The sequence below is a fragment of the Equus asinus genome, chromosome 7 (assembly GCF_041296235.1).
Source record: "Equus asinus isolate D_3611 breed Donkey chromosome 7, EquAss-T2T_v2, whole genome shotgun sequence".
NCBI lineage: Eukaryota > Metazoa > Chordata > Mammalia > Perissodactyla > Equidae > Equus > Equus asinus.
Window position 1 is genome coordinate 70,133,503 of NC_091796.1, and position 26,004 is coordinate 70,159,506.

Below are 26,004 nucleotides of genomic sequence, written 5' to 3' on the forward strand. Positions count from 1 at the left end.
AAGGATCTAAGCAACTGTAGAGACGAGCACAACTACAATTTCAAAGGGCAGTAAAGCCAAGAATCCTCGTCTCACTGCTCCAGATTCTAGAATTGAGGAAAGCTCTATTACCTAGTTCTCTTTTCCTCTTCTTTACAAATCCATTTCTTGACCAATATAGACATCCATATCTATATCTCTATCCATATATATACCTATATATATCCATATCTATATATACATCGTTTGCTTCCTCGAAGGGCTTCCCTCCCTCTGTGTACTTCTCTCTTCCCTAACTCTCTTTCTCCCTTTTCCAAATCTTCCTCCACCTCCCCTCCCCTTTTGTCTATTTGTGTCCTTTCCAGGGGTCAAGCTTTCTCCCTCCATCACCACCCCTCCCCATCCCCGGTGGCCCATCTCTTCTCCGCCTTCACCTCTCCTCCTTGTGTCACTTCTGCTTGTCCAGCTGAGACTCCTCCTATCACTTCCTTCTCCCTGTAGGATAAAGTTGAATTCCACGTCCTGGCTTTGTTGTCTTGTAAGACAGTTTTACTTTTCCTTTTGCTATATTTCAAAGGCAGTGTGGTGCAATAGAGCAGGAGACTGGGGGGTCAGAAACGGGGCTCTGGCCTTGCTCAGAGTCCACATTTGTAAAATGAGGATCACTCAATAAATGACATCAGTGTCTCATCCATTCTAAAGTACTTAAAGAAGGTTAGTGATTATTATGCAAATGAGGAAAATTGATAGCAATTTAGGAATTAATAACAATAATAAGAATAGCAAACATTTATACAGTCCTTACTATGTGTCAAGCATTACAAATGTTGGGTCACTGAATCCTCAAACCACCATAGGAAGTTGGCACCAAAAGTTGTGCAAAGAAGGTGAGATCATGAGTAAGTTTTTTCTCTTGCAAAAATGTATTTTATTATTGTTTTTACAAGAGCCTGGAACAATGGAGCATATCAATATCAATTCAATATTCAAAAGATATTTTCACCGGAAGGATCACAGGGGAAACATAATCATTATGTGTTAAGTGATACAGTTAAAGGTTGATCTTGACGTCCCTTCTCTGGCAGAAGCCAGAGCTTTTTTGTTTTTAACAGATTGGTAAAGATTCCTTTTGGGAATCAAAGTTCCTGAGCGTTATCATAGTTCTTAAATAAGTACCAAGCACAGAGCAGAGTACCACGCTTAAAAGAAAAAGTAACACAAATGGCCTCGACAGTCCACTGCAAATCATTCTCTACCCCTAATACATGTTTATCTTCAACATAGGATATTTCTAGGACTCATTTCTCTAGAAAGCCTACTACTTGTCTTTAAAAAAATTTTCTAAAATTCCTCCACAATATTCATAGAAAGGAAACCAATTCTTACTTCTGAGACTCTGATATGTAAGATCCAAATTATAAACAGGAACTGCTTAGCCTTTAAAAGATTGTACAGTTTCTAGGAAACAATACTAGGCATTTGTTCTTTCTCACACGTCTGGTAAAATAAAATAGGAATCGTTCTCTAATACCATGGATTCAATTAAAAACAGAACTCATACAAGTTCAATTCTGGTAATGCAAACACACTGGGTTACAATTTACCCTTGTATTATTTATAATAAAAGGTTTGCAAAGCAAATTAATAGTATGATCAGTAGTGGCAATTCCAAAATTTATATATATAGTTAGGGGCCACAATCTGGTTGGAGGGCAAGCCAGTTGACTTATTTTGAAGTTACATTTTCACAGGAAGCATCCTCCTTTCACTTTGATGATGTGTTCATAAATAAATAAAAGTAGCATAGATTTTTTTAAATATCATATGCACATTTTACATAACATTGAGAAAACGCTAATTATTCACATCACAGAATATTTATTTATTTAGTGGGACTTTAGATGACTGATGGGGATTATTAGAAGGAGAATTAACATCTTCGCCTACCCCCACCCCAAGCATCTCCATAATAACAGCAAAGGAATGTTGCCTAAAGTAACAACTGCTTCCAAAAACTTCAGCAATGACTAAAGTGTACATAGAGGTGCACCGTGTACACAGAAGCAGTGAACAGACAAATGATGCATCATTTATCTGGACACTGAAGGTTCACATGGACCCACCATTTAGCCCTTGCCGCAGAGGGTGAGATCAGCTACTGGCCATTGGAAGAGCTGAGACTAGAATCCAGTGTGGCTTCTCCAAGTCCATACTCTCTCTCCCACTTCACCATAGCCAGTTTGGAAAGAGCATGGCTCAGTAACCCTTGAGAGCCACAAATTCAGTTATGATACATTCTTGAAACTAACAAACAGCATTTATGGAATGCAGACTTTTTGCTTAATTTAGGTTGCTCTTCCTGGTACTCTGACTACATTGTTATTTTACTGCATTTATTTTCATATTCCAGTTATGTATTTAAGTGTCACCTATTCAACTACATACTGTGTGCATGTAAGTGCTTAATAAATATTTGCTGAATAAATGGATGATTCAGTCAGATTTTATCGAACCATGAAACTATTGCCCATGTTTATACAGTGATCTACATGAAAGTATCTGGAATTATTGATTTCTAAGAGTTAGAAAGTTATTTAATTCCTCCATCCATAAGAGGCCTCTGAAGAATCCCAGAATTTGTGTGCACGATGGTGTTTGTTAAGTGCATTTTCCTGGGCAGAGATTCCAAAGCTCTCAACAGATTCCCCAGTGGGGTTGGGGGGGGGGGGGGGGGGGCACGTGGTTCTGTGATTCTGAAAAGATAAAAAGTTACTAATCTAATGGATCCTCTCTATTATATCCCCTCTGTCATATAAATGACCAGCCCAACTATGCTTACCCACCTCCACTGACTGGAAACTCACCACCCTATGAGGCAGTCCAGGCTATTTTCCTATTTGACAGCTTAACTTCCGATTGACCACAGCTCCATCCTCCAGAGTCACACAGAACATATCCGGTCACTATGTCACTTGATAGCCCTTCATGTATTTTTAAACAGCTGTCATAGCCTCCTATCTTCTCTTGTGCAGGCGGTAAATCCTCCGTTCTTTCAACCAGAGTCAAGGTTTCTGCTACCATCTCCACCCTGGAGCTCTCAGTGCCCCCAGGACTCTGCCCGAGCCCACATGTGCTCCACCCTCCCGGAGCCAAGCACGATTCAGTCTTCATTCAGGGAATCTTGAGTTAATGAGACTATTTCAGCACGTCGGGTGCAGCTGCTTCACCCCACTGACTGAGAGTTAACTTATAGTTAACTAAAACTCCTATATTTTTTTCTTTATATGTGTTGCAGTTTTACCATAATCCTCCCATTCTGTTCATGCAGTCAGTTTGAGGGTCCTATTGCAAGATTTTACAGTTCTCCCTGTCAAATGTCCACTTTTTAAGTATAACTATTTCTTTCAGCTAAGTTCCTAAGGATTCTCAAGTTCCCTCATTCCAAGTGTTAGCTACTGTCCCCCTCACCGAGCTTCTCTCTCTCAGTCTAGTTCAGACAGGTTTTCATACAGGTTAATGCCTTAGAAGCATGCAACTTTCACTACACAGACCATAAAAGTGAGGTTGCACAAGCCTAAAACAGGCAACAGGGTGCGGTAATTAACAGCACAGGCTCTAGAGCCAGACTGCTGAGGTTCAAATCTTGGTGCTGCCACTTACTGCATGACCTCAGGCAACTCACTTAACCTCTATCTCGGTTTACTCATCTGTAAAATGGGATAAATAACTCCATCTGCTTCACTGGGTGGTTATAACAACTAACTATAAAGAGCTCAGAACACATTGTAAGTGCTATATAAGAGCTTGTTAAATAAATAATTTAGCTTATATGTGCACATATTTATTTATCTAAGCACTAGAGGGTCAGAAATCAGTGAGTATTATAAACGTGGAAAATAGCTCAGGGACTTAAAGCAGTGCTATTCGGTTATTCTCCCTGAAGCCCACATCTGGACCAACATAGTTAAGATTTTATGCATTTAGCAAACATGACATACACACCTCTCAGCCTGTCTTCACTGTGCTCTGTTAACATGAACACAGTGAACATTCGAGAAAGGGAACGAGTCCCAGTAAATATTTCTGTGCTGCAGAGTGGAAGGGTTTTACAACTTACTCACCTTTTTTTTCAGTCTACTTTCTCTCTGCTGTTCATATGGGTCATTTCTATTGTTTACCTTCAAGTTCACTGATTCTTTCTTCTCTCTTTTCCATTCTGCTGTTGAGCTCATCCACTGAGGTGTTTTTCCCCCAATTCTTTCTGTTAGTGTATTTGTCAGTTCTAAAATTTCCCTTTGGTTCTTCATTACATCTTCTATTTCTTGGTTGGACTTTCTATTTTATTACTTGTTTCAAATGTGTTCTTAATTTCTCAATGAAGAATTTTTTTCTTTAAAATCCTTGTCAGACAATTCCAACATCTATGTGATCTTGGTATTCATTGTCCTGTCATTCAAATTCAGATCTTCCTGGTTCTTGGTATGACAACTGATTTTCAGGTGAAACCTGGACATTTAGGGTATTATGTTATGAGACTATGGATCTTATTTAAATGCCACACTAACAGGGAAGAAGGGCGCTGCCTTATTACTGTCAGGGGGAGGTGGAAATCCAGGTTCTCCCCTCAGTCTCATTGCCGTTGAGCAGTGTTAACCCTCCTGCCTCTCCACTAGGCTTCCTCTGACTCCATCCACACAGCTGGCAGGCGCATTAGGTGCCAAAGCCTTGCTGGGTGGAGGTGGAAGTCCAGACTTCCCACATGGTTTCCACTGGCACTGGGATTGCTGGGGGGCACTTTGTTGGGGTTCCTCTTATAGCCTCACAAGAGTGGAAGTCTAGGCTCCCCACTCGACTTTTGCTGGTGGGGTGGGGCAGAGTTTCTTTCATGGTATTTGGCTGGAGCAGAGCACTTATTGTCTAAAAGCTTTCTGTCTTGCTAGGCTGTTCCTTTCCTTGTCCTTTGGTGAGAGAGAGCAGGCTTTCTTGTGGGTACTTTTTGTCTGTGCCAATTGGTGTTTCATGGTTGCTGGCTTCTCCAACACCCAGTCTGAGCTATATGAGGCAAAAGGAAAACCCAGAGAGCCCACCGCCACATCCTTCCTCAGGTCCCAGGGTCCATAGTAAGTCTGGCTTCTTTTCTCCACCTTTCAGAGTCTTTATGTTTATTTTATGTATAATGTCTCGGAGTTTTAGCTATCCTTAGCAGGAGAGATGAAGACAAGTATATTTACTCCATCTCTCCAGAAGCAATGATCTATTTGTGGAAGACTTTAAGCTACAGAGCTATAATACTAGCCTGCAGATACCCACTAGCCCACAGGGCCAGCTGATTTAGTCTTGCCCTGGGGTGTGGGGGGTGGAGCTGGCTTTCACTGTGATGTCCTCTCTACTGAGAGAAGCAGCCTCTTCCAGAGCAACTCCCACACACACCTAGGATAGCTTCCTATGTTTACTGCCCTTCCACCGAGCAGGAAAATCAGAATAGACACCATCTGCTGTCTTCTCTCACTCCAGCTGGCCCCCCAGGCACACCTCAGCCCTGCTCCAGTCACAGATCACTCGTTAGGACACGAGGAATGGAGTGGGTCACCACACCAACTGCACTCCACGTAGCCAAAATGTCTTCCAGTGTGGATGGCCAGAGCCAGCTTCTCACCATCCCCATTCTTCCTCGCTTTCCTGCCACTCTCCACTGATGTTTGGCTGAGGTGCAGCCAAGCACAGCCAGCATTTTCTATTAACATACCTAAGGCTGAGGTAGCATGAGTTTTTCTCCATCTTTGTTCTCCTAGGCCTCTCTTCTGTATCTGACAGTGCTAACTGGGCTTTCTATTAATAGTACCTCACAAATATATTGTTATTTGCAATTTTTTAATGACTTTTTTTTGGTGAGGAAGATTGGCCCTGAGCTAACATCTGTTGCCAATCTTCCTCTTCTTTTTTCTCCCCAAAGTCCCAGTACATAGTTGTATATCCTAGTTTTAAGCTCTTCTAGTTCTTCTATGTGGCATGCTGCCACAGCATGGCTTGACGAGCAGTGTGTAGGTCTGCACCCAGGATCCAAATCGGTGAACCCTGGGCCACCAAAGCAGAGTGTGCAAACTTAACCACTACACCACCAGGCCAGCCCCTATCATTTGAAATTTGTATGACCTCCTCATGTTTTCTCTGTGTATCTTCACAACAGCTCTGTAAGATAGCTAGGACAACAGTATCATGTCCATTTTATATGTGACGAAACTGAGACATAAAGCAGATTTGCTCACATTGACATGATATTAGGTACTAAAGCCAAGATTAGATAAACCTGCTTTCTCAGTCAGAGCTCATTCCATACCATGCCATCTGAGATCCCGTGAAACTATAACAATGGCAGAGTTACCATTTGATTGCCAGGCTATATAACACCTAGTACCATACATCCATACTGTGGGATCTGAGGCTCAGGAAGGTTCAATAATTTGCCTAAAGCCACTCAGCTTTGTTCTTGACCCTTTGTTCTTCTGATACAACATAATCTCTTCTAGAAAACTAATTTATCTATGATTTCTCTTCTAATTTTCTAAATCTGTATCAAGAATCCTGTTTTCATCTCCAAAATCCATTCATTTATCCATGGTGCCAATTGGAGATTTCCACTCCAATAGCTTTTCATCACATCAAGCCCCAAATGACTAAAAATGAATTTATTATCCTCACTTCGCATCAGTTCCCCCTCCCATCTCTCTATAGAACCAAAATTCTCCCAGCCACTGGGGCACAGAACTTTAGAGTTGATTCCTTCCTTCCTGCATCCCCCATCTCCTGTCAGTCACAAAGCCTTATTGAATGTTTGTGTGAAGCCACTCATCTTTCTTCCTCTTTCTTCCCACGTACTTTCCTCTTTCTGCCCATGGCTATTTATGCAAGGCACTGAAACTGATGTTATTGGGTCAGCCTTCTGTCAGCAAACATGCAGGTTTCAGGATCATCCCTACTGAGTTCATCTTCTATGCCACTGTCAGACTGGACTAATCTTCCTTAACACAGCTTTATAATATTAATTCCCCCACATAAAAACCTTCAAAGGGCCTAGAATCCATATAAAAGGAGTCTAGAGTCCCATGAGGAGCTTTCAAGGCCCCTGGAACCTGTCTCCCCTCACCTGGCTGGGCAGGTTAAAGCAGCCTAGTCATTGCGATCTCCACATCATCACTCACGTTTCTCCCCTCACCTAAACTGCCTTTCTGCTCACTTCTGCTTATCCTTCTTCTATCTATCCTTTAGGCATAAGCCTTTAGGTGGCACTCCACCTCTTTCGAGAGACCAGGTACTCTGAACCCATAAAATCACGAAATTCCTGCAGGGCTTGCTTATAGCTTCTCTCATCCATCCAAGCACCAAGCTGTACTCTGACTTGAGTTGTTTACCTTTGTATTGTGTGAGTTAGTCACATCTCCATCTAGACAGCAAGCTGGGAGGAAATGGAGGAGAGAGGACACAGCTCATGGTCCTCTATCCCTCACAGCTCCTGGCAAAACGCTGAGCATAAGGAGGAGATTCAACAAGTCAGTGTTTCTTAAAGTTTTAACATGCATTTGGCAGGGTTATTTCCCCAGGTTGAGGTCTGTGGTCACCTCATGAGATCTTGAAGAGGTAATCTATAGACCACATTTTGAGAAGCCCTGCTTTTCAGGATCAGTTGAAAAATTCATGCCAAAGTGGACGTGACATGGATATTTTTCTTAGACTCGGCAACTAGATCAGCAATAACTTGAATACACAAAATTTTCTGTTGTCCAAGAGTTGTTTTTTAAAAATGAATGAAGATATGCTATGCATAAAACAAAGTTCTAGATGTTTTGAAGGATGTGAGATAGTCAACAAATTCCCCACATTCAGGAAGCAAGAATTTTCTTTATACCTGGTTTTATAATAATCTCATGCAGTAGATGAATTACAAAATCCATTTGGGGATTGGACATGGAAGTTAGACTGCAGAACTGGTCCAGCTAAAAATGTAATTCATTAGGCAACCCAGAAAACATGGCTTTACAATGAATAATTTAACATAAATATACATATAGTGAGGCAGAGGACTAAGGAGAGAATCATATGATGATGTAGCATTACAGAATGAGTTAATGAGTTAAACATTTTAGAATATATTGAGTACGTATGGAATTAGATACGGCAGTAAAAATTAAAAGATAGTTCAGGAAAAAGGATATAATAAAAGAGATGCTTACAGATATCATGTTTCACATTTAGGTTAATAACCCAAAACTAGCTTAAATTGTATAGTTCTTAAGAAGCGAGTGTGTTACATTAAGAAGTTTTCCTCGACAATGGAGATCTAGAGAAGAATTTAAAGCAGGACACGATTTTGTGGACAGTGCCTTTTAGGAAGTCAATTTAAGTTAGCTGCGGTTTTGTGATGAATGCTGTTTCTGGTTTTATTTGTGTGCTGTTCACTTTTGAGAAATATGCCCACGTTAAACAGCCACAGTGTAAAGTTGAGTATCGTTTTCCTTTAGGGACATTTAAAGATCTCGGTAACAATTAACACTTTCCTGTCTAAGTTTCCCCCAGTAAACAGCAACCTCGCTTTTGTTTGAATATCAGTAACTGGGAGGCAATCTCTCTCTTGTCTGGGCAGTTCTAATTATTAGAACTTGCTCCTCCTTTAGGTAGAAATCTGCTTCTCTGATTTGCCCAGCATTCCCCCTTCTGCCCTGTGAAAGCACCTGGGTCAAGTTACCTTTCTTTGCTTCATAAGAGTGCTTCTCGTATTTGAATTTAATTTTCAGATCTCTTTTAATTTTTCTTTTCTTCTGACTAAAAATTCTTAATTTCTTCAAAGATTTCTCAAATGGCTTTTTTTCTAGGTGCCTCACCATTCTGGTCACCCTTTTCTCGTCATTCTGTAGCTCACTGATGTCTCTCAAAGCATGGTACCCACCGTGTAGTAGAAGACTCTGAATGTGGCCTGCCTAGAACAGAATCTAGGTAACTGTTACTTCAGATGATATGTACCCAAGGCTTTCTATTAATACTACCTAAAATTACATAAGCTATTCTAGTAATTCCACCATACCCCTAGCTCATATTTAGTTAATTACAACCCTCAAAGTTCCCATCCCCCACAATGAACTATTTTAAGTTGCATCTCCTACGTTCTGTACATATTAAATAGAGTTTGTGGAACCTATAGTCAGGACTTTATATTTATAATACCACAGGTCACTGTTCTTCCCTCCCCTCTAAGAACCCCTAGCTTTGAAGCCAAGGCCACTGTTTCCTTCCCTAAAGATACCAGCACCTGGTTCACTGCCACTCTCCAATCTCTGTTATGGCTCTTTCTGGTTTCAGTAATCATATAGGTGATGAGCTCACTCCTGGCCTTGCCGTTCTTCTGGCCTCCACTCCTTCAGTGACCTTGTCCTGCATTCCATCTTGTCTCCCACTCCCCTCAACACCTGTACTCCCTCCTTCATCTTTGTCTCAAACACCCACTCTAGTATCACCACCTCGCATCCTCCCAGCTCCCTTACTCAAGCACCCCTGCTCCGGCTGATCTTCAATGCCTCCAGTACATACAACCCACTGTAAGTATTGTCTTTTCACTGTGCTTCATCCTTCCCCCCTCCCCAGATTCCATGGTCCGTCAGTATTCTCACTGTCTTGCACACGTCCTCAATTCCACTGCCCCTCTCTTCTTGTCATGCTCACTGGGAAACAAAAACAAAAACCAACCCAACCATCCACTTACTCCAAATCAACACTAGGCAGCTGAACTCAACTGAAAAAAAAGAGACATATATGATAACTGGTCTTGCTTTAAGCTCATAACCACCAACTCCAAGTGAGCCCTAGAACTGCTCAGAATTCCTACAATTTTCCCTAGTCCTTTCACTCTCCCCTTATCCTAAGTAACAATTTTATACCTTCTCCCCTCCTCTCAAACTTCCAACTTCACTCTGCTATTCACTCTGCTGTTGACCTTGCTTCCTATTTCACTGAACCTGTTCTTGGCCCCACTTCTGCACCTGTGCCCCACTCTGTCTTTCCTCCAGTTATATCCATGAACTGCCCTTATGTCTGTAACATCAACCCTCCACTGTGCCCTGGGTCCATTTCCCCTCACCTATTCAGGGACGTAATTGCAAGAAACTCCCCCTCTCTCTCCTGCACCATCCGTCTTTCCATTCCTCCTGAATCATTTGTATCATCTTACAAATATGCTTTAATATCCCCCATAGTAAAAAAAAAAAAATAAACAAAACTTTCCCTTCTCTTGATCCCTGAGATAGTTACCTCTTATATTTCTAGTTTCCTTTATGGCACAAGTCTTCGAAAGAGTCACGTCTATCGATGTCATCTCATTTTCTCCTCTCATTTTCTCTAAAAACCATTCCAACCAAAGTCTCTTCCAACACTTCACAATAAAGCAGCCTCATCAAATTCATGACTTCCTCACTGTCAAATCCAATGCCTGATTCTCAGGCCTCATCTTACCCAACCTACAAGCAGCATTTGACAGAGTCCATCATTCCATCCCTCAACATACATTTCTCCTGCCTTCTAGAATCTCACTTTTTCAGTTCTCCTTCTACTTCACTAAGCCACCTTTACTCGTTTTCGTTTGTGGACCTCTGAATATTTGAGTGTCCCAGGACTCCTTGGCCTCTTCACTATCAAAATTCAATCCCTTGGTGACCTCGTCTCTACGCCAACTCCCAAATTTATATATCCAGAACAGACCACTCCCACCCCTGACCTCTACACTCCCTACCTGACATCTCTGCTTGGATATCCAACAGGCATTTCAAATTAACATTTGCAAAACCAAATTCCTGGCCTTTCCCTAAAACCTGCTCCTCCCAAAGTCTTCCCAATCCCAGCTAATAGCAACTCCATTCTTGCATTTGTCCAAGCCAAAAACGGCGTTATCTTTGACTCTTTTCTCTCACACCCCATACACAATCCATTAGGATACACTGTTAGCTTTGCATTCAGAATCTATCTATAATCCAATCACATTTCACCTCCTCCAATGCTATCACCGCAGTACAAGCCACTGTCATCTCTTGCTTGGATTATTGTAATAGCCTCCTAGCTGGTCATTCTTGCTCCACATCCCATAATACCTCTCCCATGTTAGAGTCTCAACACAGTGCAGAGTGATCCATTAAACTCAACTTAAAACGTAGCTCTAAACATGCTCCTCCCTCACTGTAAACCTTCCGGTGGCTCCCCTTACACTCAGAGTAGTATCCTAAGCTCTTCCAATGGCCTATAGGACCTAATCTGCCCATCACCCCTCATCCCGCATTCTGAGCCTTTCTTCTACCACTGTCACCTTGCTCACTCCACTTCAGTGACCCCCTGCTGTTCCAGGGAGCATGCTCACCCAGGGCCTTTGCACAGGCTGTTTCTTCTGCCTAAAATGATCTTCTCCGAGGCATCTATCGGCACGATTCACTCTGTCACTTTCTTCGAGTCTCTGCTTTAATGCCACCTTGTCAAGGAGGCCTTCTTTGACTATCACTCCACTACTGTTTAAACTTTCTCCATAGAACTTATCAGCCCTTGACATATATTTTGGGTTCTCTGTCTCCCCTCCCTCTTCTCCCCTTCCCTCCCTAAACACACACACACACAGAGGACATACACTTTATGGGAGACAAACTTTCATCTATCCTTTTCTCTACTGTATCCTTAGTGCTTAGAACAATGCGTAGCATACAGCAGGGGTTCAATAAATGACAGTATAATCATGAATGAATTAAACAACACTGTCTTGCTGAAACTGATAACAATGGCTGCCTCTGGAGAGGGAAAATGGTTGGCTGGGAGATAGAGCGTGAAGAAGACTTCCTTTTCTCTGTATACTCTTTTCTACTGTTTAAATTTTAATATCATGTGCATATATTTCCTACGCCAAAAAAGAATTTTAAAAACTAAGGGCAAAAAATGATTTTAATTAAAAGAGTTTGCCTTGGGGTAAATATTAAAATCAAGACTTTTTAATAGCAGTGCTACCCTATAGCACATCAACTATCCTCTGAAACTTTGTGCCATTTGCAAAATTAAAGAGCATGCTTTTATGGCTTTACGTGAGTTGAGTGTTTTGTAGAGTTCTTAGGCATAGTAAGTGTTGTATGCGTGCTGGTGATTCAGAATCTGAAAAAAAAATTCTGGTTTATGGGACTATTTTTAAGCGAACCAATGGGAATTTCCGGTGATCAACATATTTATTCTTTTCTAAGGGTTGATCAATATTTGGCATAATAATGCATTCTTAGATTCTACCAGCAATAAGTATCAAATATATTGGCTTATAAGTTTTAAGAATCCATCATTTCTTCCTTTTTGAAAATCACTTCCCCACTTCAACTTTCTTAGCATTAGCCTTATTCTCAAAATATACTAGGAATGACTTTAAAACTGCTCAGCACGCTCATTCAATACCATGAGATGTAAAGTAGTTGGCTCTGAAGGGCCAAACTCATCAAAGCAATGAGACAGGAGTTTGCCTTCTGTTCACTTATCCCGGGCTTCCAGTCTCTCTTTGTGTATATTTCAGATTTTCTAACTTAAGAATCACTGTGCATTTTAAATAATACAGATTAAATATGAATTGCGAAGCTTTTCCTTTCTTTTTTCATATTCTCTTACTACAGCATCTTCCACAAACAGTGGACCACTCCAGTTTACGCTCTTCTCATGTTCTTTTTGGCCTCAAATATTATTTATACAAACAAAACTGGTTTTTTTCTTTTATTTTTTTGGTCATGTTCTTTACAACAACTTTAGTGGAGGACATTCCTATGTGGATATATTAGTCTCTTGAAATAGGTTTTTTATTTTCTGCCCTCTATATTTTACAGTGCCTTTTTCAAAGCTCCCTAGTCACCACTGAAATAATTTGTTTCAATTTTAAAATAAAAGCACAGCTAACTAATCCAGAGATTTTTGGATTCTTCTATGAAGAAGACAGAATTAGATAGATACATAGATTGATTGATTGATTAATTTTCCCCCAGCAATGAAGTCTCAGCAAGCTGTGCTCATATTTATTTATCCTGTGTTGACCTCAGAAAACTAACTCATGCCCTTGTGACCATGTGGTTAGATTATCATAATGCCCTTCTAGTCAAGCTTCCAGCATTGATTTGAGAATGAGGAAAATGAAAAATGACACAAAAGGAACTGTTTAACTAAACTAAATACTAACATGAGACAGAAATGTGCACATGTTCTAGAAAACCACAACCTGTGTTTAGCACAGATCCCTATACAAAGGATGCATTCAATAAATGTTTACGAAATTGAATTGACCCACAATGATTTCTCACTTTCCAGATAATAAAAACTTTCCATAATCCATGCTATCCAGGTTAGACAGTATAATGAACAAGATAATCCACAACTCTTCTCCAAACCCTCAGAATCAGAAGAAGATGAACAACCCAGAAAAGAGATGAGGGGAGGAAGGCCTATGGTGTATTTGAGGGGTAAGGAGCAGGATGGGTTTCCTGGAACAATGAGCTCATGAAGAGGAAGTTATGCTGAAAGCCCTGATAAAATTTATTTATCAGTGTATTTTTAGGGTATGTAAGTGTTTCTAAATTTTAATTTAACCTAATTTCAATTTCCTATACGAAAGGACGTTTACCATACTTTCTGCCAGAAATGTTATTGATTGTATCCAGAGGCTATGTCAAGAGAAATAAATTGCACTAGAAACTCTTTTGCTCTCCTTATACATTCTGTAAAATATCATAAAAGCAAGTGTAGTGTTCTTTTCCATATCAATAGAACTATAGCTTTCTCAAAAGATGAAAGAAAACTGAAAATTTAAATTTATATCTTCTGAAGGGGATTACTGGGATTGACTCCAAATAAAAGAATGTACACACATCTATCAAACACGTCCACAAGGGCAGACAGTCACTCCAGCCTCCACATGAATTTCAGAAGATGATTGGTAATGTGTGTGGCATAATTTATTATATAAACAGAGTAAACACAGGATATATATATATATATACATTCTGAAAGCTATTTAAATCTTGATAGACTAAGAATAGATTTCCAACAGAGTATCACATTCAGCATTTGAAAAATGTAAATTAATGAGCACTATAGTCCAAGGAAATTGGGGAAATCTCTCTTTTTGGCAATCATCTAGAAATTTAAGTCAAATTATCTATAGATCAATATTACTAAAGCAAATCACACTGGACTGATTTCTCCAGACCCTTCTCCATTCTGTTCTTCATTTTGCCTCCCACGCGTGAAACAGTCAATGAGTTAACTTCCAAAGTGACCAATGAGTTAACTTCTTACCACTGCATTTTGTTCAAATGTTCTATTTTAAATTCTTCCTTTAAACAAAGGGCCATTCTTCTATCCTTGTGTTACTGTATGCTCCTTCTGAATAGTTTCCAGGAATAAAATAACTGATGGTAAAAAAAACAAAACAGTTGCTCTTACCATCCTTAGAATAAAGTTATCAGATGATGGCACTGATTCCTGATCAACAACGCTAACATGTTGTAGGGTACACATGGTGTATTAAATGTTCCCTTGGCAACAGACATCATTTGACACGCCCATTATCAATTTCAGACATGAAAAATCACAGCTTTAGAAGACGCCGTTATTTTTTAAGAATATTTTCAACCCACAAAAGGGACAGAAGCAATGAGAATACTTGAAAATACAGTACTGATGGAGTTTCAGAGTGCAGCTCTAATGATGCTTAAACACGTATCCTTTTGCAGGACATTACTGAGAAATATTTTTGGAAATGCTTCTTTAGGAACTTTAATTACTATCAATGTATAAAAATAAATAACATAATTTCTGTCCAGACACTTGATTGGTGGTGTTTTTCAAAAAAAAAAAAAAAAACAGTTTCTAAAACATCAGTAACAGTCTTACATTTTATAATTCCATCCGGAAAAGAAACAAAATCTGTTTACAGTGCATCACACTCAAAGTCTAAGTTACTTCTTAGTTTGATTTGAGTCCCAAAGAGCACCATTCTTTTAAAAAGGTGTGCTTAATATGCTTCCTCTGGATTTTGTCTTTGGTAAAGTTGAAGCTGCACCTGCCCACTTTGCTTATAGCAACAGAACTGCCAAAATAACAGGCAAGGAAGCTGGCCCGATTTTATTTAGACTTTTCAAGATCTAGTTATTTGTTTAGATATCATTTCCAGCATATGGGTCTCTTATAGCAGCCCATCCAGTCTACTAAATAAGAAACATGTAGACTTAAAACATTAAACAATCAACAACTGTATGAGAAATTCCTTCCAGCAGCAAGAATAAACTAAAAATTTTCTATTTACTACGCAAAATATGTACTCCTTTCCCCTCCCTTCATTCTCCACCTCTCCAAACTTAGCATTGTTTTTATTACTGTATTTGTTGCCTTTGATAGGAAACCCCTAATACAATCAACAAAGTAAAATATTTCTATAATAATGTTAAAAATTGCAAATGCCTACTTTGTGACAGGAGTCATTCTAAGCATTTTATATATAGCAACCCATTTTAGTGGATAGTATGTCACTGCACATGTGGCACTGAGCTTCCCTTCTCTAGTTCACCTAACCTTGGTGACACTATTGGAAGGTGGGCAATGTTTATAAAAAATAATTCACTTTGATGAGGATGCATAAATTTTCTGAACTATGAGCTTCCCTCAACAAAGAATGGCAATGGTAAACAACAAAAAAATGTGCCTTCCTTTGTTATCTTTTGCCGTCTTCCTCTGCAACTATAAAGAGTTTTGTTTTCTCTTCATTTAGATGAAGAAGTTGAAAGGGAGGCTAGGCAGCCATGCTTAGTCTTAAATCCTTCCTCCCCCCAGGATATAATCATTAATATATGACAAACGGGGTTTTCTGCTTTTGAGTCTTTCTTTTTCTTTCTTTTTTTTTTTTTTTTTTTTTTGCTGGAAGATGGTCTCCACTTTTTCCCCTCCCTCAGAATGTTGACAGGTTTTATTCAACGCATTCCCCAAATCTCCTTTCTTCAGCTCAAATCTTTTGTACTAAAGCAGAGTTAAGACTACCTAAGGCACTCCACATGACCCTTAAGAAAGGCGGTGGCTTAAGAAAACGGTTTCCCAAAATCAGCTGCCAAGGGCACGCATGTTCGTCCCGCCTCCCTTCCGCTCCCCCTGGAGCACCCACCACCCCAGACCTTTGAGGGCTGCATTTTCAAAACTACACAACTCTCATTCCACCACAGCAAAGCCTTCTCAGGGAACAACACAACACAGTACTCTCTAACCCACTCTCTGGAAACACAGCGCTACCCAGGTCGGCAGCCCCTCCCAAAGCTCCCCTCCTGCATCCTCTGGCCAGGATACTCCAGGGTCCCTGGTCCCCGTTGGGCACCCGCGAGCTCCGGCTCGGAAGAGGGAGTCAGGCGAAGCGAGGCCGAACCTAGGGCAATTTCCAAATGCCTGGGCGGGTCCAGACTGGTAGTAAACTGTGCCTCCTACGCTCACCACCATGAAAGCCCTCTAACACCGCAGCCAGGCCGGCCGCGCTTAGGGGTTCCAAGTTTCTACGCTCCCTGTAAGATGGGGGCATCCGGGCAGTTGGGAACGAAAGCTTCTTGGAGGGGGCTGCCACGACTCCCAACCCTCTTGCAATGCTGTCCCTCTTGAATTAGACACAGACACACCTTGGGATTTCTGTTTCCTGCGCAGAGAGAGGGGGAGGTGGGGAATGGGAGTGGGGACTGGGAGGGAGAAGGGGTGGCGATTTGAGGAGGGAAGGGGTGAGGCAGAGTTAAACCACGTCTCTGCCCAGAACCCAGCCGGGTCTAGGGGCAGCGGGCCTGCCGGTCGCTTTGTTGTCAGCGTCCCCTGTCGCTGGCGCGCACGCTGAGCGCAAACACGCCCCAAAAAATCATCGCAACTGGCCAAGCGGGCCCTACAGCCCCCAACCCTTTGGCAGAAGGAAGAAACTTGTATACGGGCGCTCCAGCAGCCAGGTTGATGCGATTTGCCTTTGAGGACAATTTTTAAAGCCGAAATAATAATGATAATGAAATTAAAGGGTGAATAGTATTTTGTTTTCTTCCGAGCCTTTGGAAAAATAAAATTCCTGTTTTCTGCCAGTCCGCTAATATTTACAGTCGCCCAAAGCAAAGGAGGGGTGAGGTTAGTGCTCAAGTAGAGAGCGCAAGGAAGGGGCAGAGGCGAGCTGCGGAGAAGGGCACCGGCTGGGGGACTCGGGTCCCGGACGCCATTTGCGGGGCAGCGGCGCGCGCCCGCCTTACCTGTGGATGCAGTTTCCATGGCAACGGGCGGCGGCCGGGCGGGGCCCGAGCCCAGTTCCCGGGGCGCCGCTTCCCCGGCCCCGGCGCCCAACCCCCGGCCGGGCTCCCCAGCCTGCGGCGCCGGCTTGGCCCCTTTCGGCGTCACCGCTTCGTCCTCCCCCTCCCCCCGGTCCCCGAACCACTGGGACCCGGGGCCGGCCAGCGGCAGCAGCTGGTCTTGGGGATCCGGCGGCGCGGCCATGGCTGGCGGTCCCCGGGGCGCGGCGACGGCGGCGACGGCGGGACCGGGGTGCGGTGGCTGGGCGGGCGGGCGCTCCCTGCTGCTGCCCCCGCCGGGACTCGGGGCTCGGGGAGGCTGCGGTGTCAGCGCCGCCGCCGCCGCTGCTGCAACTCCGGCCGAGAGCCCGCCTGCCGCTCTCCCCGCTCCAGCTCCTCCTCCTCCCCCTCCTCTTCCTCCCGGCCCCGCCGCGGCCGCCGCCCGCGCTCCTCCTCCCGCTCCCGTCGCCGCCGCCGCCGCCGCTGCTTCGCTGCTCTCGAGCCTCTTATTACGCAGGTGAAAATGGCCTGCTTGGTCTGAGTCTTCCTCGGCACGCGTCGGCCCCCGGCCTGCTAATGGCAGGCCCGGATTAGGTGATGTGCCAAATCCACTTGAATCTTCCTCTCATTTGGGGAGGAATCAGAGGAAAGGATGAGCAGGTAGAAGCAGCCCCCAGCTGAAGCGTGACTGGTTAGACAAGCCGCCCTCCCAACTCATAAAGTTAAACCCGGACTGGTGTCCTGGGACCCGAGGCAAAGCAAGGAAGCTGGAGACCTCAAGGCTACAGTTCTGAGAGTGACCAGTATCAGGGGTGGAGGGGACATGAGTCTGTGTGGAGAAGGGTGGGAATGGGGGTCGGCAGATGGAATCTGCCAACAGGGAATCTGCAACCTCGAGGCTAAATGCTACGTCCTTGAACTGTTGTTTCCAAAACGGGGCCGAAAATAGTGGAGTACAGGAAAGAGCTATCAGGAGATCCTCTGAAAAAAGCTTACCAGACCTCAGCCCTACCAATACTGAGGGCAAATAGGATGTCACCAGGCAGGACAAAAGCAGCGATGTTTCCTTTCAGAAACCCTGAGCCAAAGCCATACAAATTATAAACAATCTGTGCAGTCTATTTTATTTGAGAAGTTGGACATTCCAGGAAGCTTGCTGCTGCTTTCTTTTTCTTTTTTCTTTACAGCTTTCTCTGATAAGGCGGAAGATATCTGACAGATAAACTGAAAGTCAGAGGAGAGAAGTGACTTGGCTTATAATGTGTTATTCTCATATTTAGATCCATCTTTTCGAATAAGACTTGTACTTTATTGGTTCCTATATTTTCTACAAAACAGCGTGGTTGGAAAAAAAATAAGGCTCAGTCCAGCACACAGGATGGAGGAATAGACTTATCCGCTGCTCCTTTTCTAGAAAAGGTGGGGCATGCGGTGCAACTACCGTGAGGTTTTGTGGAACTACTGAGCCACCAAAGGCACACTGAGGATTTCATCCCTGTCCATTTGTATATTCAAAGGCCAGCTTCAGCACCATGCAGATGCTCCTCAAAAATGCTGAAAAAAAAGCCTAAATTCTGTCCAACCCTTTGATCTGCTAGTATACTAATGTTCAAAGGATGTTCGGTGCCAGTAAATTAAAGAAAATGTGTTCACTCAATAGACAATAAATAAGGCCTACTTGTGCCAGATGCCCCTGGGGATCTTGATGATCACCAAAGTTTTACACGATTGATGTCTTCAAAAATTGTGATGGGCGTGTTTATTATCTTGATTGTGGTGATAGCTTCACAGGTGGATACATGTGTCAAAACATATCAAATTATTCTCCATAAATATGTGTAGTTTAATGTATATCAGTTTTACCTCAATAAAGCTATAAAAAATTACCCCCTCCAACAACGACAACCAAAAACTTTTGGTTATCATGAATCATCTTGGTTTTCAAAATCTTTCCATGGGGAAAACACGTCTGTTTAAGAAATCTTTAAAATGAAAAGCTATTCCACTGCTATCTTTCCATGAAGCTTAATCCTGTTGTGTAATCAGGGGCACGTATGAGATTCTTTTCAAATCTATTGTTTAGAAGGTGCTGAAGCATCAGAAATACCAGATGGAAGTTTCTCACAGTTTCATTATTGATAACATGCCAAGAACACAAAAAAATAATATAACATTAAGTGGTTATTGATGGGTACTGAACGTTTTAGAACTGTTATGGTAAGGGAGTTACCTAGAGAATGATACAAAGTATGTTATTTTTGTTTCTCTGAGACACACTAATGAAAGTCATCATTAAGAAACTGGAATAATTACGCAAACCTCAACTTCCTTATGCCTAAATATACAAGGAGTTTTGGGGTATGATTCTAATTTCCATGTTTCTTCAGATGCTAATCAATACCCCAATTGAGAATGTGAGCATGAAATAGCCAGTTAAGTATGCTGAGATTTTACTCATTAGAGGAAATTGAGGTTTTCCATTTTGATTGAAAATTTCTATTTCCATTTTCAATTTAATCGAAATTCCATTTTGATAAGTGATTCTGTTTTGCTCTGCTGAAAAGAGCTGTGCTCACTGTTTCAGTTTTAGCAATTTTCACAACTATCTAATTAGGTTCCTCCTCTGGATGTATACAAATAATTATCCATTTGGGTGAAGAAATTTTCAGGTTTATGCCATGGTTTGAAATTACCAATGTTTATCGGTATTATTTATTTTGTATCTGCACCCCTGTGAACTGACAAAGCTTGACTAAGTTGAAGATTTACAGGCATAACACACAGTCAGCTCTGGAATTCCAGGGCTTGCACGGTTGCTCTTAAGTTATGAATTGCTCTAAAATGCTTTTGAGACAAAGAAAATAGAGTTGGTATTTTTAAAAGATTCTTAGCAAGAAGAGTTGAGACAAAAGAACTGTCAGGTTTTGTCTTCAGCTATTGTTTTTTGGAAAAGAAGTTTTGTTCATAGTTTCAAAAGAAGGAATCTGGTGAGGATCATTTATTTAACACTAGCTTCTTAACTTAGAGCAAACCTTATACCATGGGGAAGGAGATGTGGGGCCATGGAGGAAGAGCACAAGGAACAAACATTAACCAAGATGAACTCCTTTCCAGCCTCAATATTAAAGTTACCTAAGAACTTTGTGCCTCAGTTTCCTCAACTGTAACCTAGATATTTTAATAGTGCCTTCTGCATAGGGCTTGGGAGAGCACTAAACGGGTAGACATATGTAAAGTATATCATTAAGATATAATATCACATTCCAAATTATTTCCAGAAAATGGCTTATAATAGTAAAAGCTCTGCCTGGGCATTTATATTTGTAAAGACCGAAGAGTCAACAGCAACCAAATCAGGCATTTAAAGGAAATTAAATGAAAAACGTTCCCCTAAACACACAAACACACATTTCAACTTGGAGTAGCCTGTATCAGGAATGGCAAACAGAATTCATTGATTGATTATTAATGAATGCTTGGGGTGCTGTTTTGAGAAAGAGTCTTGGGGCATATTTGGATTTGGTAGGAAAGAGTGTCTAGAAGGATAGGCAATAGCTATATTCAGGCAACACATGCCAAGCATTTGCCTTCTCTGGATTATATATAAGCTTATCAGCACCCAAGCCAAGGCCCTACTTTTGAACCTTTTTGGAAAGAATACAACTGGGAATCGCTCCCCCTGACTTAGTAAGATAAGTGTTTGACTCAAGATGAGACTCACTCTGGAGCTGAGAGTTCTCTGAAATCATTGTGTCTGGGGTTGGTTCAAAGCTTATTTTGTCTACCTAGCATGCAGCTCATTTTGCAACATGGTTTTCACTATTCTACAATGCATGGAAGTTCTTGACTTTGATATGGAAAAATGTTCTCCATTTCCTACTGCAGTGAAAAAATGTTTAGATTGAAACTAATTTATAGAGACCACAGGGTGGTGCACAAGACACCTGTGTTTTCTCCAGGGGACCACTACAGCTCTCACAAATGTCATACAGCACACTTGGAACACACCAGGCTCCTTCTGTCCATGGGGAGTGGCTGCTGTTACTTAATCTGCCATCCAAGGGGATAAAACATAGATGTTGCTAATGTCCTCCAGTAGGACTGGGAAGAAGAGATGTGGTCACTTTTCATTGAACCCAGCTTTGTTTTTCTTACTTAATTTGTACATTTGAGTAAAAACACAAAGATTTTTATTTCTTTGGGCAAATCATAAATTAGGAGATCTGTAGCTTGAATTCTCCATGCTTTAGACTCAAAATTAAAACATTTTTTAGGTATTCTGAGCTTGAGAAGCAAACCAAAATATATATGATAGGGGTAAATTGCCTTTGAATAGTTCTTTGCAGTTTACAAAAAGATCTCATTTAACACGCACAATACCTTTAATTTCCAAAATTTGATGAGAAATATGGCATCTCATAGTAATTTAAACTTTTTGTTGATTTGATGACCAATGAATTAGGAGTTTTTTCATGTGCTTCTTGGTAATTTGTATTTCTTATTTTTAGTAACAGCTTTATAGAGATATAATTCACATACAATACAATTTAAAGTGTGTAATTTAACGGTTTTAAGTATATTCACGTAGTTGTGCAACGATCACCACAATCAATTGTAAAACATTTTCATCTCTCCAAAAAGAAACCTCATACCCATCAGCAGTCACTCTGCATCTCCAAAACCCAAATCCAGTCCTAGACAATCACTATTCTACTTTCTGACTCCATATATTTGCTTGTTCTGGACACTCCATATGAATGAAATCATACAATATCTGCCCTTTTGTGATTGGCTTCTTTCCCTTAGCATAATGTTTTCAAAGTTCACCCGTGTTATAGCATGTATCAGTACTTCCTTCTTTTTTCCTGATGAATAACATTCCTTTGTATGGATATACCACTTTTGTTTAACCATTCATCACTTGATGAACACTTAGATTGTTTCCACTTTTTTGGCTATTATAAATAAAGCTGTTATAAATGTGTACAAGATTTTTTGTGGGTATGTTTTCTTTTATCTTGGGTATATACCTAGGATTAGAATTGCTGGGTCATATGGGGACTTTGTGTTTAACTTTTTGAGGGACTGTCAGACTCTTTTCCAAATTAACTGCACTATTTAAAAATCCTGCCAGTAGTGTATTGAGGATTTCAATTTCTCCACATCCTTGCCAAAACTTGTTATTATCTGCCTTTTTATTTTTATATTTGTTACTTTTTTAATACAGCCATCCTAGTGGGTGTGAAGTAATATCACATTGTCATTTTGATTTGCATTTCCCTGATAGCTAATGATGTTCAAATTCTTTTCATGAGTTTAGTGGCCATTTGTATATCTTCTTTGGAGAAGTGTCTATTCTGATCCTATGACCATTTGTAAATGGGGTTATTTGTCTTTTTATTATTGAGTTGTAAAAGTTCCTTATATAGTCTGGATACAAGTCCTTTATCAGATATATGATTTGCAATGTTTTTCTCCCATTCTGTGGGTTGTCTTTTCATTTTCTTAATGGTGTCCCTCGCAGCACAAAAGTGTTAAATTTTTATGAAGTTCAATTCATGCATTTTATCTTTTGCTGCTTGTGGTTTTGATGTCATATCTAAGAAATCATTGCCTAATCCAAGATCCAAAGATTCACGGCTATGTTTTCTTCTAACAGTTTTCTAGTTTTGGGTCTTATATTTAGGTCTTTGGTCCATTTTGAGTTAGTTTTTATATGTCATATGAGTAATTTGTCTTTCTTATTTTGTGAATTGCCTTTTGTGTCCAGTATTTACATTTCCAATCAGATATTTTTGTCTCAAATATTTTTAAATGCTCTTTGTATCATATCCTTGTCATTTATGTTGCAGATATTTTTCATATTTTATTGTTCAGGGATGATGAGAAAACCACGATTCTGAAAAACCTTCAGTGACTTCCTCAAGCCGCATGGCTAAAGCAGCTGTTATCAAAGTTAAGTCTTCTGACCCTATGCCTCATGCTTTCCAGCTTAAAAGTCCTGACACAGTACCGTCAATTTTTCACTTTGTACGCAGTATGCCATTGACCAGAGCCTGGCTCAGCAGAGCTGAAGGAAAACTACAGAGATATTCAAGATTAGTGATCACAGACTACATCCAAAGTATTCAGAATTTAAAGCAACATTACCAGCATCAAAACCGAGGATAGGAAAGATACTGATGTCCTATGCCGAAGTCAGAACCCTGGACAGCTCAATAGGCACATTAGCCAAAAACAAGTTGTCTTCTAACTTTAGACTGCAACCATTGAAACCCCAGACTAGTGGTTGGCTCCTACTTTATGGGATTAGTTCCAATTTAAAGGACTCTGGCCTTATTCATATGGTCCCAACTTCTCCTGGGTTAAAGGGTCATTTTGTCTTCCAAGAGTCTATAGTCTCTGTAAGTGACATGGACTCATCTTCAAACCTGACAAATATGTTAGGAAATCTCAGTTCCCTGGGGCTTCTTTGCGGTTAGGACAGTTCAAGGAGAAATTTTCTTTCTCTTCTTTCTCGGAACTTTTTATCCATAAAGTTGCCTTTCCATCAAATTTAGGCACTAACAAGGAACTCCACTGTAAGTGGGGACCTGAACAGTACTTGGTAGAAGCTTAAGTCTACGTTAGAGTGGCAAGGAGAATTGAGGGGAATACTGATGTAAGAGAGCTCCGAACCAGGGAATACTTACCATTCCACATGCACCATAATACAAGTTTGACCACTGGTGTCACAGAGTAGATAGGACCAGACAAACTCTGTGACTTGTAAGCACTTATGAACTGTCCTGAGTCGGTCACCTATTCCACTGCCACCTTATTTCATTACAGGTGTAAGATAGTGGCAAATCTAGATAAGCCTATCATGACTGGGAAAACAACCTAAGTGAAAGTCCTGATGATAGTAGATGGTTCCAAATAAAAGTCCTTAGCTGAAAGGTGGTTCCAGATACCTAGCACATAGCCAGTAAAGAGACAGAAACACTTTGGGTCTGTTTCATTTCACTTGAACAAATATGCAAAAAAAGAGAACATCGAACTTTTTCTCTTTGAATGGGCATAGCATACTAGAACATCAGTCACAGGGTTAGCTTTCCATTTTTAAAGCAACCAGCCAACTATCTTAGGGAGAAACAATTGCTCTGCAGAAACATCTAGATGATCCTCTGGAATAATGTTATTCTTCAACAGAATCGTGGCTTCCTGTACAGCTTAACTTTGGAGATTTTAGACAGTCTTCCTGCCAAATGTTGCTCCTACCCTAGCCTGTCATCGGTGTTGGAATTTCAACCTTTTGACTTTATAAATTTGGCAGGTCAGTACCATTACAAATGGTAGCATCCCCAGAAAAGGTAACCCAGCATTAATAGTATTAATATCTTGTAGCAAATTATCAGTCAGCTTTACTAAGCTGAGCTTAGGTTTTGATAATGGGAGAAGGCTACAGCCAAAGCGCTCCGCTGCCCAGGGAGACAGCCTGCGGGGCTGCATTTGCACACCCTGGAGAGTCAGAAAAAGGCTTCACGTCCCCAGGGCTGAACGCATGTCGGCAAACTATGAACATGCTCAACAATCCTTGCAGACTGTGATATTATAACAGAAGTTATCTCCAGGATTATGAAACTGTTTATTTTCTTCTTTAAACCTTTTCATCTTTTCTGAATTCTCTAAGAAAAAAGAAAACTTATATAAAAAAGTCTCTAAGGTAATCAGCCAGCATCCTTTAGATACTAACAAGTTTTGTTTGTAAATTATCCATGTTAGGTTATCTGAAGCATCAAGGATCAGTTCATGAAAGAAGCACTACAGGCAGTCAGCAAGCCAGAGGAAAATAAAGATTATGCATTTGACTGCATCAAGAAAACCCCACATATACCTTTTAATGAGCAATGCAGCTTTAATGCCTAACTTCAAATTCTGCTACCTGAAAAAAAAACACATGAAACTACATACATAGTAGATTACCAATTGAATTTTTAAGGCAAAATATTTTAAAGATATTTGTAGGGAGACTATAATCAAATGGTAGACTACTTGCAATCTGATGATACTGTCATTCTTGTACAGACAGCTATGAAACTAGAACTTCCTACAGACTGTGATCAAGCTTCTTGAGAAGTTCCAGCAGCACAACTTATTCAATAGGTATCTTCTTTATTTGTTCGTTCATAAATTTATTGAATACTTTCTCTGTCAGGCCAGGATAGGCTTATGCTGTAGTAACATATTAACCCTGAAATTTCGGTGGCTTAACACAACAGAATTTCTTAGTTAGATTCACATCTAGTACAGTTCAGGAGGAGCTCTGATGCACATGATCAATCAGGGATTCAGACTTATAGAAACTCTACCACACTGCAACTAGACCATCTGGAACATGCGGCCTTGTAGATTGTCACAGAACGGAAAGAGGAAAGAACGAGTGGATAATTCTCATCTGTTCCAAAATACCTCAAACTGGAAGTGTTAAGGAAAACTTACTACAGAATATTGGCCAGAACTAGTCATATATCCCAAGTCTAATGGCAAAAGATGCTGGGAAATATAAAAAAGTACAAGGAATATTTGATGAGTCCTATCAACTTTGTTCAAATATTTGTAGCAGGCACCCTGGGAATACAAAGATGAATCCATTTTTCAAGGTGTTAATAAGCAAACCATAGAGATAATAAAATGTGCACATGAATAATCAAAACCC

At 40.9% G+C, this 26,004-nt stretch overlaps 1 protein-coding gene across 1 annotated transcript in view; it reads right to left on the reverse strand.

The window, feature by feature from the left end:
- RTN1 (reticulon 1) overlaps positions 1-17,730 on the reverse strand; it is a 216,339-nt gene extending 198,609 nt beyond the window's left edge. Inside the window, exon 1 of the mRNA XM_044773677.2 lies at positions 17,271-17,730. Within this exon, the coding sequence (XP_044629612.2) occupies positions 17,271-17,511 (241 nt within the window). The 5' untranslated portion in view covers positions 17,512-17,730. The remainder of the gene's footprint in view (positions 1-17,270) is intronic.
- Positions 17,731-26,004: the final 8,274 nt, after the last annotated feature.